Below are 22,846 nucleotides of genomic sequence, written 5' to 3' on the forward strand. Positions count from 1 at the left end.
TGACTGTGATTTCGGCACTTCAGTGGCTCGTGTGCAGTACACACTATGTAGTGAGCATCGGTGTGTCGGAGAGGACGTTGCACTTTCACTGAGATGAGTCCTGAATGAGTATTACAGGTGTGCAATATCAGACAACTGAACAGGTATGTTTTGTGTTGCCAAGACCAGTTTATTTATTTAGCACATATTTTAGCGTCATCCCGAGTGCTTCACATATAAATGATATACAAGAAATCATGTCAACAGCAAACATGCATAAGAAGTTAAAATGACTGTAAAAGAAATACGATTTAAGTATTTAGTAAAAAATAAATAAAACCAGAAATATTTAGATTAATCAGCATAAGTCAAAGTCTGCTTTATTGTCAATTCTGCCACATGCGTACATACATATAGAGGATGGAAATTGCGTCACTCTCAGACCCATGGTGCATACAAATAAAACTACACAGAATAAATACAGATTATATATATGTGTGTGTAAAATACAAGGTTTACAAGAAGGGATATTTAGAAAACACAAGAAAAAGAAGATAGGTAATGGCGGATAGAGTACAAACCAGTGAAATATACATACAGATTTGAGGTAGTGCTAAGAGTTAATTAGTCTGTTTAAAGTGACAGAGACAGCAGGCTTTGTTTAACCTGTCAGAAGAGGTTCATATGTTTCATAAAAAAATAAGGGCAGTTTTCAATTGTGAAAGCTTCTGTGATATTGGTGAAATGTAGTTTTTCGCGAAAAAACTTTATATTTTTCCTGGGCATCAATAGAGGAAATGTTTAATAGTGTCTTATATTGAAGTCCAAGTTTTGTGACAGAATAAACAAATCACCCATGAGAAATAGTGTATTTGGTAAAAGTGTTATATCTAACCCCAGGAGACTCCCGTCTTCTTGCAAGCCTTTCTTTAAACAGGCTCCCTAAACCCCACAAAACTGAGAACTAGTGAAAAACATCTTCCTTCTGATTCAATTTCTTAATGTTGTGCTCTGTGACATTTTTCAATTACATTTGACTATTCTCATAGGGCCACATTGGATGTTCCTTTTGGCAAGTGTTCCATTGACCCAATTACACTATCAACCTCTCCACCCTCTTACGCCCGTTCAGCCCTCTCAACGCCCATATGTCTGATTACAGTGATGTGACAGCTTTATTCAGACCACGCTTTGACTGAATTCTAAACAGCATTCATGTCCTGTAATTACTTTAGATAAATTATGCACACATATTCTTTATCATTCCCCCGACTATTTGGCCAGAGGGACCACATAAACAAAGTTACTAAATCATCTGAATAGTAAACATTTCTCTCTAACATTAAAATTTAGTAGATACACAATCAGAATGACAACAAAACACTAGCCTGTACGTTGGCTCTACCGCTTTAGTGCTAGGTCATGTCATCATTAAAACTGGTAATGCCAACTGTGCCATCTGAAGGGGTGTCTGTGCCTATTTTTTCATACACAATTTAACATTAAGCTTAATGGTAGCGTTCACCATTTGGCGAACGGTATGGTTTATGTCGTACCCCCATAAAATGTAATGAGAAAATCTAAATGTTTTGGAACATGCTCTCGAATTGAAGAGAGCGAATGGTCTAACAGTGGATGAGTCCTGGTTTATGAGGCACATATCTGAACAAGTATAACAGATGTGTGAAACATGAAACACAGCCCAGAGAAGTTAATGGCGTGGGCATAACTACTCAGTAACCAAAATAAAACTGCAAAACAACCATTAAATCTTTAGGACTGTTTGAATCATGAGATCGTTTGAAAGATATTTGGGGTATGACTTCAGATGAAACCTTTTAGATATCAAATCACCCCAACTCTCAAATAAATATAGTAAAGGTCCTAACATAAACTTTTCAATTAACTTTTCATTGTGTGTAATTATTTGGCAATATTGTGTTGTTATATGTGTCATATTTATATACACAATTTCCATTCTTCCATTTGTTGGTGTGAGGCCTGGAAATCTAATAGCTAGTTTAAGCATCACAAAAATATTAACTGAACGCAGTTCTGTTGGGCTTAAGATGAGTCAAATCATTTTAAAAGCCAAATGACTGCAGTTACTTCATCGTTTCTTTTTATCTTTTGATTATGTCTTTGATAAATTTTCACAATTTGGCAATTACCATGTGTGTAACCACAATCCAACAAGGCTATGGGAATTACAGAAGAGATCAGTGACTTTTCTGTTCAAAATATGTCATCTGGTGCTCAGTATAGCAAAGCCGCTCTGAGGCTCTTGGACATCGTCAGACCGCAATGAAAACCACTATACCAATTGCCAAAGCCACTTTCAAGTGAGAAGCAAATCTTCCCAAAGGCACCACGGTCTGTCAATGTTCCTCCAGGGTGGTCATGTATAATAATTATCCACTATATGCAGGAACTATTCTTAAAAAATTAACAACATCCAGAAAATTCAACGTTGTATTTCCACGGCTACGGTTAATGGCCTTGACAGCAAAATCGAAAAGCTTTGAGTTTTATTGTGAGATTCTTGTCCAGCAGAAACCTCTGTCCAGGGTCAGAGCCTATCAAGCAAAGTTATCTTAAACTTACCTTAAAGATATGTGTAAAAACTACTGTTGATCTTGGAAAAGGCATTTTCTGGAAACAATTGGGAAACGTTTTAAAACAGATAGATGAGAAGCAGATAGTTGGAGGAGTGCATGCAGACCCTGCATTCCTTTATGTCAACATCAATCAAGATGGTACCATGGTGGAGACGTCGTCATAATGTGGGAATGCTTTTCTTGCTGTAACATTGGGATCTTACCATGTTCCAGAATGTTGCTCATAAGAATGTCAACTTAAACATCGGAAAAAATATGCATAGTTTGGTCAGCACGTCAGTGATTAGAAACAGAAATAAAATCAACAGATAATACCCCAAATTGGAGAGGCCAAGTCAAACCCAATAGAGTTTGACAGAACCCAACACAACCGGTTCATTTTTCATTTTAAGAAGCTGCCACTGTTCCTGAATTACAGGCGCTATGTTCGGGTTACAATTCCCGCAAAGATATATGAGAAACAGATATCACATTTCAGAAAGTGTTTGAATGTCGTCACGGCTGTTGAAGGTAGCGAGACCAGTTTCGAAAGCGTGAGGGAAGAATTGCGTTTCACGCAGCGGACACAGCTGTTTCAGTGAATGATTGGGTTCCAAAAAGCGCTGGTTTCTTCAGTCAGGTGGCTATTATTTTATGAGATTTGTCTCCGAGGACTCTAATAAAATGTAATAATAGACAAAAACAGGATTAAAGCTAGTATTTTTTCACAGTACTGTTGCAGGAGAGTAATATCATTTTACCGCTCAAATATCATGTGGCAGCAAACTGTTCTTCTCACGGTTATAACTTCGGTTTAGAACGTTTTAATTGATTGGGTTTGAGTTTCAATTAGACTGCGTTGCCATTTGTGTAGATGTGCTGTACTGTATGAGTTTCAAAAGAGAGATTTTGTACCGTGTTCCAGACACCGTGCTAAACCTGGTTTTACTGTAATGTAGTGCACAGTAGATATACAAGAAAATGCTTTTTTTATTTCAAAGTGGGTGTTTGTCTTAAGTGTTCACACTTGGTCATTCCAGGTGGAGCTTAGGATTTCTTGTCAAGGTTTCTAGACAAAGAGCGACTTTGCGTGGTGTTCTGCATCTGCCACACCTTTCCAAGTCTACTAAGAGTCTATAGAAGCTTATAAAAATCGTATTATAGATTTGCATGGATGGATTTGCAAGTTACCCTGGCGCTATTATGTTGCCCCTGTCCTTTCGGTCCTTCCTATTTTGGGTGGAACTGTCTTTTTTCTTTTAGCTCACTAAGGCAAAGGGAACATATATTAATACAAACAGTGTGTTTGTTTAAAGAGGAAACAACTTCTTGTTTTCTGTAATGACAGGGAGGTTTTCACTGGGACTGACTTCCCTCATGATAGCACCGTTCTTTGCTGTCTTTATCTAGAAAGATAATGAGTATTTAGACTTTTCAGAATTTAAACACAAGGCCTGTTTGCGACTTCAGAAGTAATTGAAATCAAATTCTGATGTACTGGAGAACAAAATGTACTTTTGCTCATGGGGAACATTTTTCATGAGTGCTTATGTTTAACACATTAGCCTTCGTACAGATCACTTGCTTGTACTTTACAGCCTTTTTCTCAGCAGTTTCTTAACACATCTCCCAGTCTTCCACGTTTTATCCATCACAAGTCTCTACAGACACCAACCATGGCTTGAGTGGTAAACATTGTTTAAGAGGAGCGTGCTCATCCACACAGTTATAGCAGATGAGGTTTAGACGTGTCGGGATATGACAAGCTAGTGTAAACAGACAGGATTCTGTCATCTTTTTTTATCAGCTAATCTGGCCTTCGGTTGGTACCAAGCAATGTTTTATCGTCCCTAAACCAATTTCCACTTCATAAGCAAACAGCATGCGGACTGCCTGGATCTGTTTGCTTTGAACCCGACGTGTTTGAGAGAAGAACAGGTTAGTTTAGGTACAGTAGTCTAGTGTGACAGAAGATGTTGGATGTATAGAACTGAAGGTGGTTTACTATCAGACTTCATTTTAGACTTAAATTGCATTCAGTTAAAAAGGACTGGCAGAAAAATGTTTTTTGTGCAGCAATGTGATTAAATGGAGAACAAATGGAAGCATTTGTTTAAAGGGATAGTTCACCAAAAAGAATTGTCATTTTTTTACTGGAAGCCCAACAAAGATATTTTGAGAAGTGTTTCAGCGGTTTTGTGTCCATGCAATGGAAGTCAATGAGTGTCTAGTGTTGTTTGGTTACCAACATGGTTGTTCAACATTATTTTGTGTTCCGCAGATGAAAGAAGTTCATACAGGTTTGAAACGACGTGAGCGTGAGTAAATGATGTTTGGATTAAGGTTTTGCATGAACTACCATGTAAAATTGGTGTTTTATTTTTCCTCAGGTATTTTAGAAGCAGCATCTAACACAGGAGATGCTTTTGATCTACAGTAATGTTTTTAATACATATAATTTAAAGGGAGGTAGGACCTGGGTTTGTAATGTTTAATCTATTGGAATAAACATACTGATGCTTTAAACTGTATATATCGGTGATATTAATGATATGTATTGTATGACATGTGATATGTAGGACAACATTCAGTTGTCTTTTACTCAAAAGCACTGTAAGCATTATCCCAAACTGGCCAATTCATAAACCCTCCAAATTTACTAAATTATTTTTAAAAGGCCCATTGTGTGCTCTCAGGGGAACCATATGCACGGCTATGACAGTGCTCGTTCCTTTAATCACTAACTCGTGGACAAAGCATCCGTTAAGCACCGAAAACAGTCTTTGACCACATCTTTAAATGGCTAACACAAAGGCCTTCTCTCTTCTCAACTGATTAAAGTCAAAGTGATTGGTTAGGTGCAGGTGCAGGTGCGTTCAGGGTTTGGAGTTATGTGTAGATCTATTACTTGCAGACTGTACAAGCAATCATATCATCAACTTTATTACTTCAGCAGGCAAACCTACTATCCTTCAACTGCTTGGAAGCAAACGTCCGGACAGCAGTATGACTGGTTAAATATACCCAAAGTATTTGGAAAAGCACAACCGGCTATTATAAAAAGTGTAATGAAAACAGAACTCGGCCTATGCTTTATCAAATAAAGCTGAAATAAATAACATTTTGTTTGGTTAGAAATAAACAAGCAAGTCAGTTTGCCCTAATTTGACTAAACAGGAGTATACAAGTAACCTGCAATTTTATGTTTTAAACAGAGATGGCGATATAGAGGCAAAAGCTGCAGTGCAGCTGTGAAAATATTTTCTTCAAAAAGTGTAAACACAATGTTCAGAAAACCCTTTAAACATTATTTTGTTAGCAATTTTGTTTCATAACACCAGTGTCGAAATAACCCACGTGAACTTTAAAGTCGTAACTAATAAATCAAGGCACAAATGGAGTCTACTTTATTTTTATGTGCTAGGTAATAGCAACAGTAAAATAAAACTTGTTTACCTTGTCATTTGTTTATACGGGTTAAACAAAGCAGTCTAATTGCAAGACTTGCCCTGGTGACAAAAGAAAATAAGCTCTCTCCCAAAATCTATAAACACTGGCCAGACAGAGCTAGGATTAGCACAGATTTACACCTGTGCCTAATGGATCAAATTAGCGGTTTGTCACAGATCTTTTCCCACCTCGCCCGCTTCTCGCTCATGCTGCAATTTCCGCTTCATTTAGGGAGCGGCTTAATTAAAGTTCATTACGACGTGCTAACATTTAACAGAGAGGGAACAAATCCTGCGATGAAAAACTGCGGCAATTCCGGGGTGAGCGCAATGTTCCTAATGTCCTGGATAATTACCGCAAACGTCTAACAGCGATTATATGCGAGGTACATTTTTAACAAAAGCAAACATGGGTGGAGGTAAAACAAGTAATAACAGGAACTGCCTCGGTGATGGTGATGAGTTCAACATGGAGGGGGGAAGTATCGTCGAGCTGAGGGAACAGCTGGGAAAAACAAGCTTGTTTATTATGACTGAATGGCAATGTTCATTTATCACAATGCGAAAAGTCAGTTTAAGTGTGCGCATCGAGCTCACCTTCCAGCGATGATTCTACGCTTAACAAAGTGCAAACAATTAAAAAATATGAAAATATATATGTCATTGTCCTGATAGACGTATCATAAAGATGTCTGTACAGACGTACCTGTTCAGCCAAAATCTCTTCAACGCTGTTCATGTTGACTGCGACGCCGCGCGAACTGTTCGCTGGAGTCAAAAAGGGTTGTGCACACCGCCACTTGAAATGAGCTCACGCTCACCCACCGCGATGGCGTCATATTTTGCGCGCGCACTAGCGGATGAGTGTAACCCAGCCTTAATACATAGCCAACTTTTTTTTTATTTTCGGAGCCAGCTGGATGCTTACTACTGTCAACGCTGCTTAATTTCTTCGTTGACCTTCTCACAGAATTATACAGCCTAAATGATTTCTTTCCTTTTTCAATGGCCGATGGTTAGTTATACTTTTTGTCCAGACTTAAGTCACAGATGAGATCTCTTAAATTTTTTAGTTACTCTTCTTGTTTCAGAAGAGATCTCAACAATGTCTCAAACTGAGCTCAGATTTGTCAAGTCTGCAATCAAAAGTCAATTGCATTGAAGATCTCCAAATGAACTCAAATTTTTCTCATCAAATTTACCCAAATCCGAATTATTTTACCTCTACAATCTACTTATTTTATACCTTCGCACTGCCTGGATTTGTCTCACTTGTTCCTGTTTTTATTTCGGGAGAAACATCTGAGACAACAATAGGCCTGTGTTGATGTTTACAATCTAAAAATTGCTGGATTGCTTTTGACCCATGCTTTGTAAATATTGGACAGAACACACTGCTGGGTTAAAATGACCCAATGCTGGGTTATTTTTTTATCCAATTGTTGGGTTGTCTTTATCCACCCATGACTAGGTAATTTTTAACCCAGCAGTGTGTTCTGTCCAATATTGTTGTGTCGAAAACACCCAGAACTTTGATAGTGTAATCGAAACTCAACTGGGGGCGCCATTAGATCTCCTGCGGATGAGGTGAGTGAATCACAATCGTTTTATTTTAAAGTGACTTTACGTTTCAATAACACAACAACAGCAGAAGGAAATATCAAATGCATGATAAAACTACCACTTCACTATATCATGTTCATGATAGGTCAGGCGTAATTAACCCCGTCGCTGGATCATTGGTCGCCGTCCAAAAGAACAATTACAAAACAATCACTCAGATTAAAAATAAACCCTCTCGGAGTGAAGTGAGACAGGTTCTCTTCAGCTTTGAATCATAACAGTTTACGTAACCTTATGCAAATCCTGTGGGCACACACGACCACATGGAGAAAAGACGATAAGACGGCTATTTGTGTTTACGCTGTACAGGTACAGATAAAAATTTCAAAGCTGATTTTAATACTCTGATTTTTATAGGGATGGAATCACAATGCTGCTGTCACTCAAGTAGTTCGGCAAACAGGAAGTTAAGAATGTGTTGAGCATGTATCTGACACTTTGTAACAGTGATAAGTAAAAATTATCATTTGCGATTTGACATTTATTTCAACTGACATTGCTTCAAATATTGTCTGATATTTGTGCCAAGATAACTTTATCACAAAAGGAGACATAACACAATTAGTTCCACACATCCACAAATTGCTATATGAAGAAATCATAACATTGAGCACCCGATGATGTCTTTTAGACCTTTGAAAACCCCAATTTCTTTGGACGTCATTTCAACTGGTTTGGGCAGCTGGAAATATAAAACCGTATATGCAGTGAAGAATGTATGTTTGCAAAACATTTGATTTAAACTGATTTCTCAAAACTTTCAAAAAGCCGCCAATGGAGTGACATGATTTATGCTTGCATATAGCTTTCTTTATATTATTTGGTATTACTGTATTTTGTCCTCTGTAGTGTCACCAGATCTAGTGGGATGTCTTTTAAAATCAGAGCAGTAATATTTCTCGCTTTACATCCCGTCTCTTAGGGCTGTCCATCTGAACCATGCCACACTTCCTGCGAGGAGCTTTGAGGGTCTACAAGTGCCATAAGTCATGTGCTCTCTTAGCCTAGAGTCAAGGCTGACCGGAGAGAGAGATTGAAAATGAAAACTAAATCAAAGTGAGTTCTGGAGGTTTTCTTCTGGCTACCCAATTTAAAAGACCAGTTGTGGTTACTTTCTGACCGAGTCAAAAAAGCCCATACCAAAATCATCATGACACCGTGGAATATGGTTTTCTTTAACCTGCAGAATACGAAAAAAAGATATTTAGAGAAACTTTGATGACCAAACAACACTGATCCCCATTGACTTCCATTGTATGGAGACAAATCCACAAAGACATTTCATCAAATATCTTCTTTTGTGTTATACAGAAGATTTCATTCGATCGCATGAAGGTGAAACAATGTTTTCTGGAGGATCTATACCTAACTAATATTATCACTGTTCAGTTAATTATACATATTTTGAATGCAAACATCAGTAGATAAGCTTACAAAAGAATTCTCACGATTATCTTGCTAAGCCCTAAAATCATTCAAACTTCTCAGGGCAGCATACAAAGTCATCTGTTTCCAGGCACATCAAAAGAAGACTTATATTGACAGAGATTATGAGATTGACACGTTCCTTCTTTTTGTTTCAACAGTCGGATCACATGCCTGATCTTGGAAGCCGAAGCGTCGCTGACCCTGGCCTGGTCTTTGAAGTGCTGTCTGAGATGACCCTGTATGTGCTGTGCATTCAGAAGAAGGGTATGGAAGGCTTGTATGGAGAGATAAAAGAACGGTTATGAGACTCGCAAGCGGGAAGAAAGGAGAGGAAGAAAGTGTTGAAAGAATGAGAGGTCTTAAGTGTCATTATGAAAAGAAAAGGGGAGGGAGAAAAGTGTTTGTGAAGTCTGTTTTGCTATAGACGGTTTCATCGGACGTGACTACCTGGCCCGAAGTTTACTTCAGATCTGTGTTTTGTTAAAACATAAAAATGTATTTTATATTTAATTTATATATTCAATTATATGAATATTTTATGTATATTAATTGTATTCAATTAAATTAAAACTACTCGACAGCTATTGATTATTTGCAGATGTCTACCGGAAGTTAAGTTTGGGCCGCATAATGTTTGTTTATGTTGTTGCCGCTGAAAGCATCTATTCAATATGGGCTTCTTTACACAAGTATATAATTTGTGATTGTTTTGCCTTTATTAGCTCCAAAGCTTCCATGCACATCACAATTGTTTTTATGGTATATTATTTTAAAGAACTGTGTCATTTGCTGGTGTTTTAATCAGAGTTACGTCTTCATTTCGTTTTCTTTTATTTATGCAGCTTAACCTGGCCTTGAGGTACACGGAGAAGGGCAGTTTTGTCTTGACCTTCAATCAGGGTTGGATTTCACTGCTTTCTTAAAGTCCCAGTGAAATAAAAAATGACAATGCATATTTTTATGAAATGTAGCAGCGTTTATTGTTAATGGTTTATCAATGTGGGCCATTCTCTTTTTAAAATGAATGTGCCCTCATAATCTTAAGCTAAAATCTGAAAATGCTCTTTCTTCGTGTAATGACTATCCATCTCCAACAACGAATGTTAGACGGCTTGGGCGGAGAATCCATTAACTCCTCCCCTTCAACTGTCAGTCTGCTATCAGTTTAATTTCAAAATGCATGAGCTGTTTTTATAAATCCAATAAAATCGCATCTATTTTTCTCATTAGAAAGACCATTTCACTCGGAAATGCTTTAAAATACGGAATTGAAAGAGATTGCAACTTCCTGTTCACGGGGACTTTAAAGAGGAATGAAACAATAAGAATATTCCAACAAACCATTGTGTTGGATATGTTAGGAGAACAGGTTTAAGGTTATTTGTTTAAAGTTAGTACGGGGAGGGTTCAGCTTCGTCTTATACCGGCTCGAAGGATGCTTACTGCATTTTAAGGGTCGGACAGAGCAAAGAAATGCATTCAAAATGCATTTGGGAAAGGTTCGTTATAGATCCATTTTTGTTTTTTTCAAGAAAGGGAACACCCCAATAAAGAACCAAATAAAAAGAAACTTTATTTTTATATGTAGAGTAGTACATCATAGTAAAGTACGACAATCTCATAACAACCAAGAAAAAGGCAAAGAACTTTTCGATTTAGGTGATAAACCAGCACAAAGTGAGTTTAAAGCACATTTGCCGGGCTGGTTTTCATAGGTCTGTCAAGAAATAATCATTTCTTTTGTTTCATTCTGAATCTCTGTAGTGTTTTTCTGTCTGAACGGCAGCAAAGACAAAGTAGCTAATTTACTCAGACTATGAAAGTCTTTCTTGCCCTCTGAATATCGTTCTCCAACAACAGATCAATTAGAATTGAGTTGCAGTAAGCGGGATGTATTGATCTATGATCATAATTTCCATAAATGCCATGAGTCCAGAGGCACGATTGATGCGGGCCAGGCTCTGTCCATTTCGTCTATATGTGAGCATTATTTGAATCATAATGAAAGCCACTTGGGCTATAGACTAAAAAAACATTTTCTTTAAGATCTGCAGTTCCCTATGAAAAAAAATCTCAAGATCTCATTTGCATCTCTTAGACGGCAATGAAATTAAATGGAGATCAGTGGAGACCAATTACTTGCCTTAGATTTTTCCCTAGAATAAGAATATTTACACTTGCTTACTTGGAAGAGAAGCACTGTCTCAAACAGACTCTCAACATTCAAGAGCAAATTACATTACATGGTCAATGTATTTACTCTATAGCTCTATTGTTTATTTATTTTCAAGGATCTAGTTCAAGAATTCGTCATTTATTTACCGCCAGGTCATTCAAAAAGTATGTCTTTGAAACAAAAGAAGATGTTTTGAGAAATACCCAAACACTGGAATCAATGTTTGGTTACCAACATTCTTCAAAATATCTTCTTTTGTGTTCTGAAGAAGAAAGAATGACACACAGGTTTGAAATGTCACGATGAGTAAATGATGAAAATAAAGCATTTAAATATGTTTAAGAGACATCCTGGAAACTCCTGGATACAAATTCTTATGACTAATATTGTGCTTCCAAATTTAGCATTTAAAAAGATTTGAGGCTTGTACTTAGCTTAACTTAATATTGGAGAGTGCGTTAACCATGCGTTTGGACAGGATTTGGATCATTTTTTCATTATGACTCATTTTGCCATCGGATGGAGATTTATTGTGTTTTCCATTTATCAACAGAACCCGCCCATCTTGCATCTCTATGACTTTCTGCTTTATACGACTCTGATCCCTCATTCAATCTAATTCATCTGCCAGGATCCCGAGTTTAACCACTGAGAAAAATAACAGGCCATCCTATTTAAGGTTTCATTGTGTGTGACAAAAATCATGCAGGATGAGTAACACAATATAATACCTTGGTTCCGTTCAAAAGGTTCTAAGCCTATGTAAGAATGATATTTATAAAGAAACTACTAACTATCTGATTTATATCTGTTATTTGTTTAGGGTGACGCACACATGGTGCAAAAACATTCTTTTGAAACTTCTCCGTTGTTTTTGCATTGATTATTATTAATAGCGGCCCTGTTCTCACAACTATAGGAAATCAATAAACATAAAGTCCCACACAGTGCTGCCGTGTGAAAATACACAGTATAAAGGTCAGTGTGTGTACATCAACGGCTAGAAATCTCAAATCTTAGTTCAAGGCTTTAGAGCAAACAGGAGTTATTGTTTCGCTTTCTAACCCCAGAGAGGTGAAGCTTTCGATGCTGGAGGCTGTGTGCTTGGCCTTAGCTACACAGTGCCACCCACAGGCAGACAACGATAACTATATAACACAGCACTGTGTGTATCATCTTTATTTTTAGCCTGTTGATTTTTTTTGGAGAAAAAAGTGCAGTACTGCAATGCTTCAGATAATGATACCAGAAACCACTTGTATAAATTCAACTGTGATACTATGGTGCATTTCTGAAATGCATGATGTTACCATGGTAACGTAGCTCCTATGAGTGATGCTAAGATGCTGTGCTTGTTTGCTGCGGGGTTGTTTACGAAGATGTTCTGGCTGGTTACTTGGTGTCTTAAAGGGACAGTTCATACAAAAACGAAAATTCTGTCATTGTTTATTCGCCCCCGCATCATTCCAGACCTGTATGACATTCTTCTACACAACGCAAAAGACGATATTTTGTAGAACGTAACTTGGCAAGCAAACAACATTTGCCCCCATTGTCTTCTGTATGGACACAAACCACTGTGTTATCGAAAGACATTTGCGATGTTTTGAAGAGGTAATGTAAACGGCCATGTCTGTCTGCTCCCGCGGCACAGACACAGATAGACATCTAGGCCCACTTCCTTTATTAGGTTTCATTAGTGACCTCAGGATATCATCTCTCTTCGTTATGCATCTTCATAATCATTTTTCAATGGCGGTAATGCCGTAGCAATGGCGAAATGAAATAATACGTAGTGACAGTAAAAGAAAAATCACTGGTGGTAATAGTCATTTCGAGTCTGTAAACCGTTCTCCCACGGATTCGGGCACGGCACAATTAGGCTTTCCATCATTTCCTTGCTTTACTGTTTGTGAAGTTGCACTCCAAACACATTTAGTCCTAGCCGGTTATCAATCACGTCTGATCGTGTCATTTTGGAGTAATGCAACCCCCTGGGACACGGGCAACAATATTCCCCGCTTTATTCGCATTTGGTTTGCTCCGTGGCGAATCTCATTATAAATTCCCCTTTGATAAATCAACACTGGCGTTTATTAAACACAATGGAAGCGCTCGAAAGGTTGCAGTACTCTTTTTTGTGATCTGTGGAATTCAATGGAACACCGGTCGGCAGCGTATATTGTGTTGTGTTTTTTATGTGGCGTAAAAGTCATAGGGTGACGTTGAATAAACAATTTGGGTAATGAGCTTGAGCGCTGTTTGCCTCTTTATTACAACAGAACTCCACAGCGGGGGACAGAGCGGCGCTGTATGTCTCTGTCACATTAGGGAAAGAAAGGAGGAAGAGTTGCTAACTGCGAGCAGATCTCACAAATAATTAGCAGAGTTTGCTAAAGGCAAGCGTAACAGTTTTTATTACTTATAGTTTGAATTAGAGGTTGTAACAACCTCTATCGCTATAATATCACATCAGCATATTTACATTCTTAATGCTTTCGTAGTGTTTGCTGATGTAACTTGTGTGCATTCTTATAACAAATAACCTCTTAAACGGATTTGGTTCCTGTTTTAAGTCTGAGATTGATCGTAGCAGTGCCTTGTTTTGAAGCCAAATGAATGTATGGGTTTAATATAAACGTGTAACTTAAATGTTGGTCCCTCTAGTTGAAAATGTCTGTCAGATGGGTAATTGTTATGTGATGAAACCTCAGTTAGTGCATCATCTTGTAGAACGGCGTGCAGTCCTCTGGTCAAAATCGAAAAACTTTATAAAATAAAATGAAAATGTAAAACACACCAGTCAGTGTGTAAATAGCTAAATAATTGTAATTGGACCACAAACCAGTTTTAAGAAGCACAGGAATATTTGTTGCAATAGCCAACCAAAAATAACATGGGTCAAAATCATCCATTTTATTAAAGATATTAAGTTATGATCATGTTCCATGTATATATTTAGAAAATTTCCAATGGCAAATATATAAAAGCTTTATTTCTGTGTGTGGATGCAGCAAAATCGCTTGCCCAGAAACAGGCCTACTAACTTTACTCGTTGATGCCCGCTCTTTGGGAATTACCCACTCAAGTTTGGTATCGTAAAGCTTGGAATTTCTGCTTTTGGGTTCATATACTTTCCACAACGTGATTACAGCGGTAAGCAGATGGAGAGTGTTAACACAGACCCGTTTCTTCTTAGCAACTGCTTGCTACAGCATTTTCTCAATATTTAGATTTTTTGCACCCTCAGATTCCAGGACCAAATATTGTCCTACACGAATAAACCATACATGAATGGAAAGTTTATTTATGCAGCTTTCAGATGATGTATAAATCTTAATTTCGAAATATTGATCCATCAACATGTTTAGTAAATATTCATTATACAAAGTAGCCGAAGAGGGGAATCATTGTGCTGTCATGTTGTGGGTTTAATCCCAATGAACTCACATAATGATGAATCGTATAGCCAAGGTTATTTTAGTTTAGTCAAATAAAAACTTTGAAAACGTTTCTGTTCATTGAAATTAAATTAAATATTGACCTAAAATGTAAAACTTAACTAAAGGAAAAATTGAAATGTTTGCTAAAAATTTTACTAAATTTAACATAATACAAATCTTAAAATAAATGCTTATTTTGAATCTTGGTAAAACTAAAATCAAAACTATAATAACTGTGTGTATAACTTGACTCGAACGTCACTTTGGTTAGAAAGTGTCTAAATGTACATTTAAGGCAGAAATTTGTTCCCAAAAGGTAGCAAAAACGACCTCTGGTGTTCCCTTATTTGTGACAATTCTATGAAAATACAACACTTTAAAAAAAAATTGGGGTGGAGGTTTTAGTATTTATATATTGCTATATGTAAGTCAATAGAAATCTATGGAATGCTCCCATTTAGATAAGCAATCTCATTTGGCTATACAGAAACTCTTCAAAACCATGTAAAACATTAACATGTGAGCAAGAAATGTTCCAGATGATGTTAGTCTCTAAATCTAATGATGTGGACATCATCAGCCTGATAAAAAACAATGCAAGTCAATGAGCAGTACAAGGTAAATGATTTAGGAAGCATAAATTATGCCAATTTGAAAACGTAAAAAGAGTATGAGGATTAGCGGTGTCTTTATGCATAGGGATTAGAAAATGGTCCGTATGAAAACAAAAGAAGTCTATGGCAGGTCGCAACAAAGATGTCAAAATTAACATTGTGTGTGCGTGTGTGAAACATCATATGGCGAAATCACATGATGCATGTCTTCAATAACAGCACATTTCTGTTAATCTGCTGGAATGAATGTTTATGACTCCATCTGTTTCCCTTGGATACGGCAGCCATTGATTCTCGGGTTACAATGCCACATTTGATTTTATCTGTTTAACTCACAATCCTATTGTTGTTTTGTTTGTTTGTATCTTTCTCTCCAACCCTTTACAGAAAGAAGCAAAAATAAAAATGAGCCTTAATATCTCAATTGTTTCTCATAGACACCAATGAGTCTCCTTGAGATGTTAAGAAAAATTCATTTTTCAGTGGATCACATTTTCAAATGTAAAAACATCCAGATTTTCTCACAAATGATTATTCATTCAACAATTTAGATTATAACTCCTAGACCGTAAAATGGCCATTCAAGTGTAACTTTCAACCAATACATTTTCTTCTGAGATTCCTAGCTTTCTCTGAAACATCTCTTCTTTCTCTCCGACCAGCACAGAAACCCAGCGAGCAGGTGTCCAACAGCACCTCACGCTCAGAAGGCTTCCAGATCCTCATACGCGGTGGAGAACTCCAGCTGCACCTCTGAAGTATTTGACGTGGGCTCAGAGGAGTCTGATCATGTGACTCGGGAAGCTGGGGGTCTGAAATAACAAAGCATAGGTTAAATAAAGACAAGAGCAAGCAGATGTGTGGGAGCAGCGCTGGATCAGTCGACAGCCACATGAACCCACCCGATTCACTTGTCGCTCCAAAACATTTGTCATCCGCATGCACTTGGAGCAGAGCTTTTCGCAGGCGGCTTTCTGGTTTCTTCACCGTTTGGTACTGCCGAAAATAAATGCGTACATTAGAACATAATGTAAAATCACAAATGAGAGCTCAGTTTTTTCTCCTTAAAGGAATAGTTCACCCTCAAAACGGAAATTTTGTCATCATTTACTCACCCTATAGGGAGGCTCAGAGATGACGTATTTTTGTATGCAAAACCCAGAAGAGAGTTAGCATATTAGGACTCCTGGTTCCATCGCTCCAAATGTTTTTTTTTGTGGGTTTTTGGTAAATCCCCCGAAATGAGGTCTGAGGTCAACTAAACCTTTTATTCTATGATATAAAACACACCAATTATAACCTGCTTGTGAAGTTAAGCAAGTTTAACTATATTTTCTTAGTTAAAGCAACTCACAACTGACCAAAACAGTGATTTTTACAGTGATCAAACATGCATTTATATTTATTTATTGAGCAGACAGTTTGATCTAAATCATTTAACTTGTTGCAGCAATAGCCAATAAACATTTCTAAAAAGCTCTTGGAGAAGTAAGCTACAGTTAGTGTTGCCCTCTAGTGGCACTAGACGCTCACCAGCAATCTCCAGTATTCATTTAGCATGTGTCATAATGAGCAGCTGCTGCCCGTCTGTGTCTGTTGGGATCTGGGGGGACGGGGGGGAGATACCTGCTTCCTGTGGTCTCCAGCAGATGGCCCTTGGTTTCTGGCACTGGAGTCGCAGACGCCACCGGTTCCATTCAAACCCCCCGGGCCAAATTAGAAGCCATTAATGCAGTTACTCAGAACGGCATAATAGGGATGACAGGCAGCTCCGGCTGATCCGAGACCTGTCCTTTCACAGCTTCGTCTCGTGTCGGAGTAGCTTAGCACAGCGTGATGTAAAATTCTGTGAAAGACTAACACAACAGAGCCCCTGATGAACACAGAGTACACTTGCAGCTGTGAGTTTGGTTGAACAGAGTGTGGAAGAACGAGAACATTTTGCTATGATTTCAAAAAGATGTTTATTTATATAACCATGCTTATTAATGTTAGATGACAAATGCAACACTCTCAAATTCAACAAAATGTTTTTATAAACCCGTTTATATTACAGTTTAGAAATGTCCACGTAATCCATATTTTCAAATCAAATTTCTGCATATCAAAGCTTTTCTTTATAGTGTGGCACCCTCCAGCATTTTAATTGTGATGGGCTGGAGGGAAATTAAGAGGGGCGGGGTCAACTTTGAACCACACCATTTCAGCCAATCAACATTAAAGAGTGATTACAAGTTATTTTACCCTCCAAGAGCTCAGAGGAAGGTATCGAAAGACCAACAATGGAAAGAAGTACAAAGGTCTTTGGTTTTATTTTAATCATTTCATACGCATTATTGTGTCACTCTGAACCGGTGAATCACAGACAGCCATCTCTAGACCTGGGCTCGGGTCAACACGCCATCTTGAGACGTCCACATGTCCCTCGACCAGATCAAAATCAGCCTAGTTTGGCATCCAACAAGCTTCAAAATCGTATTCAAACCAGAGGACCTGCATCCGCCCCATCCTGGAGGGCCGCTCCAGCAAGGGCAGGCCCTCCGTCGCAAGAGTTTGTCCAGAACCCAATCCAAGTGCAGTCCCAGAGAACCAACTACACACCCGTGCAAAGCCAAATGAATTTCAGACCTGAGCGAAGACACGAGTATCCCACACAAATTCAACAGAAACCCATGGCAGGTCCTGTTCTCCAGTCTGTGGTGAAGGATGAGGTCGTGATGCAGTTGGTGTTTGAGCCAAATACCCCAGTGCCTGCAAACTCTGTGGTGGTTCAATGTGGAGAGGTTTCGGTCAAAGTTCACGCCCAGCAGGATTTCTTAGGAAACAGGCAGTTCATCGATCCGTCTGATCTGACGCTAGGTGGATGTCCGTTTGTTGGATTCGATGACCATGCAAGGATTGTTGTCTTTGAGTCGGTGCTAACAGATTGCGGGAGCACACTCACGGTATGTCCAGATAAATGTTAAAGGGATAGTTCAGACAAAAATGAAAGTCACCCTCATATTGTTAAAATAAAACTGCCTGTGACTGTGAAGCACAAAAGAAGATATATTGAGAAATGTCTCAGTGGTTTTGTGTCCATTCTGTAAAATATCTTCTTTTGTGTTCTGCAGAAGAGAGAAAGTCCTACAGGTGTAAGAATGAATAAATGATGAAGCTGTGAAGCTTTTTTTATGTATTTTAGTTTATTCTTTGTTATTTGCAATGAATCTATAAACATCAAAGAGAAATCCTAAACTTTCTTTTAAGCATCAAACTCCGTATTTTACAGATGACTGAAGACACACTCGTGTATTCTTTTGCTTTGATGTATTCATCTTCACCTGTTCCTAACACACCCATTGTAAAGACCAACGATGCTATGGTTGCTATTCATTGCATTTACCCGAGGTAAAACCAAAAAGCTTGCAAAAGTGAGATTGTGAGAGTTTTATCTTGCGTAAACCGTTTCTCATTTTAAATATTTTAAGGAAACAGAATGTGAGCAGCAATGCTTTGAGACCCGCTTGGATTCCTTACGCTGCACTGAAAACTGGAGAAGACCACTTAAAGTTTTCTCTCAAGCTCATGACTGGTAACAGAAGATTCAACATTTAATACATAAAGTGATGGTTCTCCCAAAAAATTCAATTCTGTTGTTTACTCAATCTCTTGTCATTTTAAACCTGTATGACTTTCTTCCCCAGAATACAAAAGATCGTTTTACTGAGTGTTGGTAACCAAACACCCATTGAGTTCTCTTGTACGGACACAAAACCAATGCAAGTCATTGGGTACAGCCTTTGTTTGGTTACCAGCATTCTTCAAAAATGTCTTCTTTTGTGTTCTGCGAATGAAAGTCAAACAGGTTTTAAAAAGGCGATTGAGTAAATGATAACAGGATTTTTATTTTGGGTGAACTGTCCCTTCAAACACTTCATTTTACTTTATTATACTGTTTTGTAGATGACTGGAAGTTTCAGAGACCCTCCAGTACATACTTTCTGGATAATTTTATAAATCTGGAAGTGTCTGTGGTCCGCGCTAGTCACGTACCCTTGCAGGTTTTTGTGGAAAGTTGCGCGGCTACTTCGGGTCCGAGTGGGAACGCAGCCACGGTTTACACCTTCATTGAGAACAGTGGGTGAGTGGCCGAAGTTTGTAACGCTTTCTTTCTAAAGTTTCGTAATGTTATAAAATCTGGCTGTAAATATTTCAGGTGCATGGTTGATGCCAAGCTGACAGGTTCCAGGTCCACGTTCATGCCCAGGATTCAAGATGACAAGTTACAATTTCAGATGGAGGCGTTCAGGTTTAAGCAAGATCACAGCGGAACGGTGGGTCCATTTTTCACAAAAGAAACAAACATTCTGTCCTCGTTTCCTCATTTCAATCCTGCATGAACGTCTTCTGCAGAACACAAAAGACATTTTGAGGAACGTTTGTAACCAAACAAGCGACTTGCGTTGTGTCCCTTCAATAGAAGTAAATGGGTACCGATGGCATTCGGTTACCAACGTTCTTCAAAACATCTTCTTTTGTGTAAGAGAAAGTCACACATGTTTAAAATAAGAGGGTGAGTAAATGATGACAATGTTTAATTCAAGTTGAAAAATCTCACTTCCATCATGTCTAAACATGCATTTCCATTCAGCCAGTTCGGTTTATACCTGAGCTATCTTTTATTTAAAGTCCCAAATTTTTCTTTTACATCCAGATCTACATAACTTGTCATTTAAGAGCTACAGCGACATCTAGTCCCCTTGATTCATTGCACAAGGCCTGCTCATTTGTATTGGGATCTAACAGGTACAGAACTGATGATATTGGGAGTTTGTTTTTAAGATTTCATTCATTGATAAATTAGTGTTTTTATTTGACCCTACAGCTGGGTGGCTGCGAGCGGAGACGATCATTTGTGTGGTTGTTGTGAGACGAGCTGTGCTGTAAGGAAGGGAAGAAGTTTAGATACTGAAGGTATTGATCCGTTTCGGAGTTATTTATCCAAAGAGGTTTTTTTGGACTTGCTGTACATTTATAAAATGTTGCTTTAATCTTTGTGCCTTTGCGAGATACCACGTTGGAAGATGAAGCTACCGTTGGCCCCATCTTTGTCATGCAGACACCACCAAGTGAAAACAAGCATTTACTTTCTTTTCGGTCTTCATCTTAAAATGCAGGTGACCATGTTTTTGACACCGTACTGATGGTACCTGATTCAGGTATTTGAATGATTAATTTCTTAATTTCCTTTCTAGAGTTTTCCATCGACTAGCTGCTCGTGAACGGTTTGGTAGTTGTGATTTTGTGTATTGTTGTCCTCACAACATCGTTTTATCCAAAGCATCGGCAACTTCTTACTTTAATATGATACTGACAATAAAAGTTTTTTTCTCTAATTGGTTATTTTTTTTGTTCTGTGGCACGGTGATACCCGCAGTTAGTTGGTTAAAGCCCATTAGGTTTTTGTTTCTGTTCTGGGAAAACCATCTGTGATAATGACCCATCGGCTTTTTAAAAGGGCTGATTTGGCACTCTTCACTGGTTTGTGGCGCTCTTTAATGCTTTGTGGCACTGTGATCATTTGCTGTTCTGGGTAACCATAAATTTGTCACAGAGGAACTCAAGTCTGTGTGACTGTAGTTATAGGCATTTAAAAATGCAATTTGTTCCATATTATTAGGAAATGATCGCTCGACGGTTCAGTCTTGTATGGTTAGCAGTTTGGAAGTAGATCTAGAGGATAGATGGCAACGTATGTTTTAACTATACAGAAAGTTTTGGTCATCTTTAACAGAACAACGGCGGTACCCATCGACTTACATTTAAGCATTTGGCAGACGCTTTTACCCAAAGTGACTTACATTTGCAGTCTCCTATACATTTATACTTGGGTATCTGCAATCCCCTGGGGTGGAACCCACAACCTTGCGTTTTTAACGCAATGATCTTACCACTGAGGTACAGGAAAGCTTGCATTGGTTTTGTCTACACAATACACTGTAAAAAAAGGAGCTGGGGCGCCAGAAAGATACCGTAAAAAAACCCTGTGAAATTACATGCATTTCGAAAACATTTTGGGGAATCACACATGAAGTCTGTTTTAGAACTGTAAATTTACCTTTTTTTACGGTATGGGAGTCAATGGGTATGGCCATAGTTCAGTGACCGATATGCTTGGAAATATTTCTGCAGAAGAAAGAAAGCCATACAGGTTTGAAATGACAATAGGGCAAATAAATGATGATAGAATTTTTATTTTGGGGGAACTGTCCCTTTAAGACAGCATAAAAACACAGGTTGAAATAAGTAATTTATTTTTTTAATAAGTTACATATGTGTATATTTACGTATATGGGGTGTATTTTGGTGACAGAACTTTATGGCCCATGTCTTTCATTCGGAGAAACAGATTGCATCTGAACACACAGCCCATGGGGGCAGGAAGATGAATAGATGTGATTAAAACGGCCATAAAAGCTGCAGGAAGGTTTATTAATATGAAGTGTGGCGTATAACTGTAATGGTGTGTTTGTACCCAGCTGATGTTCCATAATATCACTGTGGTTTACAAACGCATCCATTGACTCACAGCGACCCCCTCGAGTGCTTGAAATGAGACCCTGGCTCAAATAAATAATGAAATGTTGATGCGATGGCCGTTACAATTCTGGACAATTGTAATAATGAACTGTATGTTGCTTCTGTGTGCAACTTGGCAGGAGGTTAACACAATCTACATAGAAATAGCTTGCGTTTTAATGGCCAGATGATGTCAGGACATTAAAAAGGGTGTGGTGTTAATATGCATAATTCTTTGACATGTTATTTGTGTTGATGTCTTGATAAAACAACACTGTATTGTGTTTACTAAAGAACACACTCATCTTTAATCCAAGCATGCACTTCATTTATACCGCATTGTCGCTTTATACTATTCATTTATTAAAAGCAGGTAAAGCATCCAGGATAAAGATGCCTCTTGCCACAGCGAGAGACGACGTCTGTCAGAAGTCATAATGAACCCTCTTAATTAAGATTCCCGTCAACAGAGGAAAGTCCGTAAAGGAGAGAGAGATTTAATTACCTTACTCTTCCAGTCCCCAGCTCCAGACACTCAGGAAACAATTAAGTCTCTCTTCTCCTGCCTAATGGACCATGAGTCTGGGCTTCACTGACCGTCTCTATTAATAACATATATGTAGATAATGAGAGACGGCTTCGGATCACAGACACGACATTTAATGTATTTAGGAAATGACAAGATAATTGTCTTTATGAAATGAGTGAAGGCAGAGGTCATTTAGGAAGGTAATTCACGGCTGATGTCTTGGGGCCGGTCATGTGACTTGTGTTGTAAAGGAAACATAGTTGACCTTTAAAAAAACGAAAGGACAGTAGTCTTCATAGTAGCCTAATAATCAATGACACACAAACCATTGCATTTTTCTTATTTTCAAACAACTTTTATTTCTTGTACAGGTCATAGAAAAAAAAATATTGTTATCGCATTATAAAATCAGAAATATTTTTGATATTCCTAATAGGCACATTGATA

The 22,846-nt window shown here is 38.1% G+C and overlaps 1 protein-coding gene and 1 long non-coding RNA gene across 3 annotated transcripts; both read left to right on the forward strand.

Annotated features, from left to right (window-relative positions):
- Window positions 1–4: 4 nt before the first annotated feature.
- LOC130433528 (uncharacterized) lies at window positions 5–16,505 on the forward strand. Of its 2 annotated transcripts, XR_008908600.1 has the most exons (4): window positions 5–143; window positions 8,571–8,704; window positions 9,235–9,340; window positions 15,977–16,505. It is a non-coding gene; the product is annotated as an uncharacterized LOC130433528 (long non-coding RNA). The 2 variants fall into 2 exon arrangements; XR_008908593.1 differs by lacking the exon at window positions 15,977–16,505 and having other exon boundaries at window positions 9,235–9,450.
- Window positions 16,506–17,591: 1,086 nt separating this feature from the next.
- LOC130407417 (zona pellucida sperm-binding protein 3-like) lies at window positions 17,592–20,563 on the forward strand. The gene is made up of 8 exons (XM_056730217.1): window positions 17,592–18,254; window positions 18,581–18,699; window positions 18,780–18,883; window positions 19,255–19,432; window positions 19,508–19,625; window positions 20,006–20,097; window positions 20,177–20,265; window positions 20,547–20,563. Exons 1-8 carry the CDS (start codon window positions 17,592–17,594, stop codon window positions 20,561–20,563), a joined length of 1,380 nt encoding a protein of 459 aa, XP_056586195.1.
- Window positions 20,564–22,846: the final 2,283 nt, after the last annotated feature.

The sequence above is a fragment of the Triplophysa dalaica genome, chromosome 2 (assembly GCF_015846415.1).
Source record: "Triplophysa dalaica isolate WHDGS20190420 chromosome 2, ASM1584641v1, whole genome shotgun sequence".
Classification (NCBI taxonomy): domain Eukaryota; kingdom Metazoa; phylum Chordata; class Actinopteri; order Cypriniformes; family Nemacheilidae; genus Triplophysa; species Triplophysa dalaica.

Coding starts and splice junctions, on each gene's coding strand:
- LOC130407417 (XM_056730217.1), top strand. CDS start 17,592: ATGGAAAGAAGTACAAAGGTCTTTGGTTTTATTTTAATCATTTCATAC. Junction 18,700..18,779: donor ATTCATTGCATTTACCCGAG/GTAAAACCAAAA, acceptor AAATATTTTAAG/GAAACAGAATGTGAGCAGCA. Junction 19,433..19,507: donor ACCTTCATTGAGAACAGTGG/GTGAGTGGCCGA, acceptor TAAATATTTCAG/GTGCATGGTTGATGCCAAGC.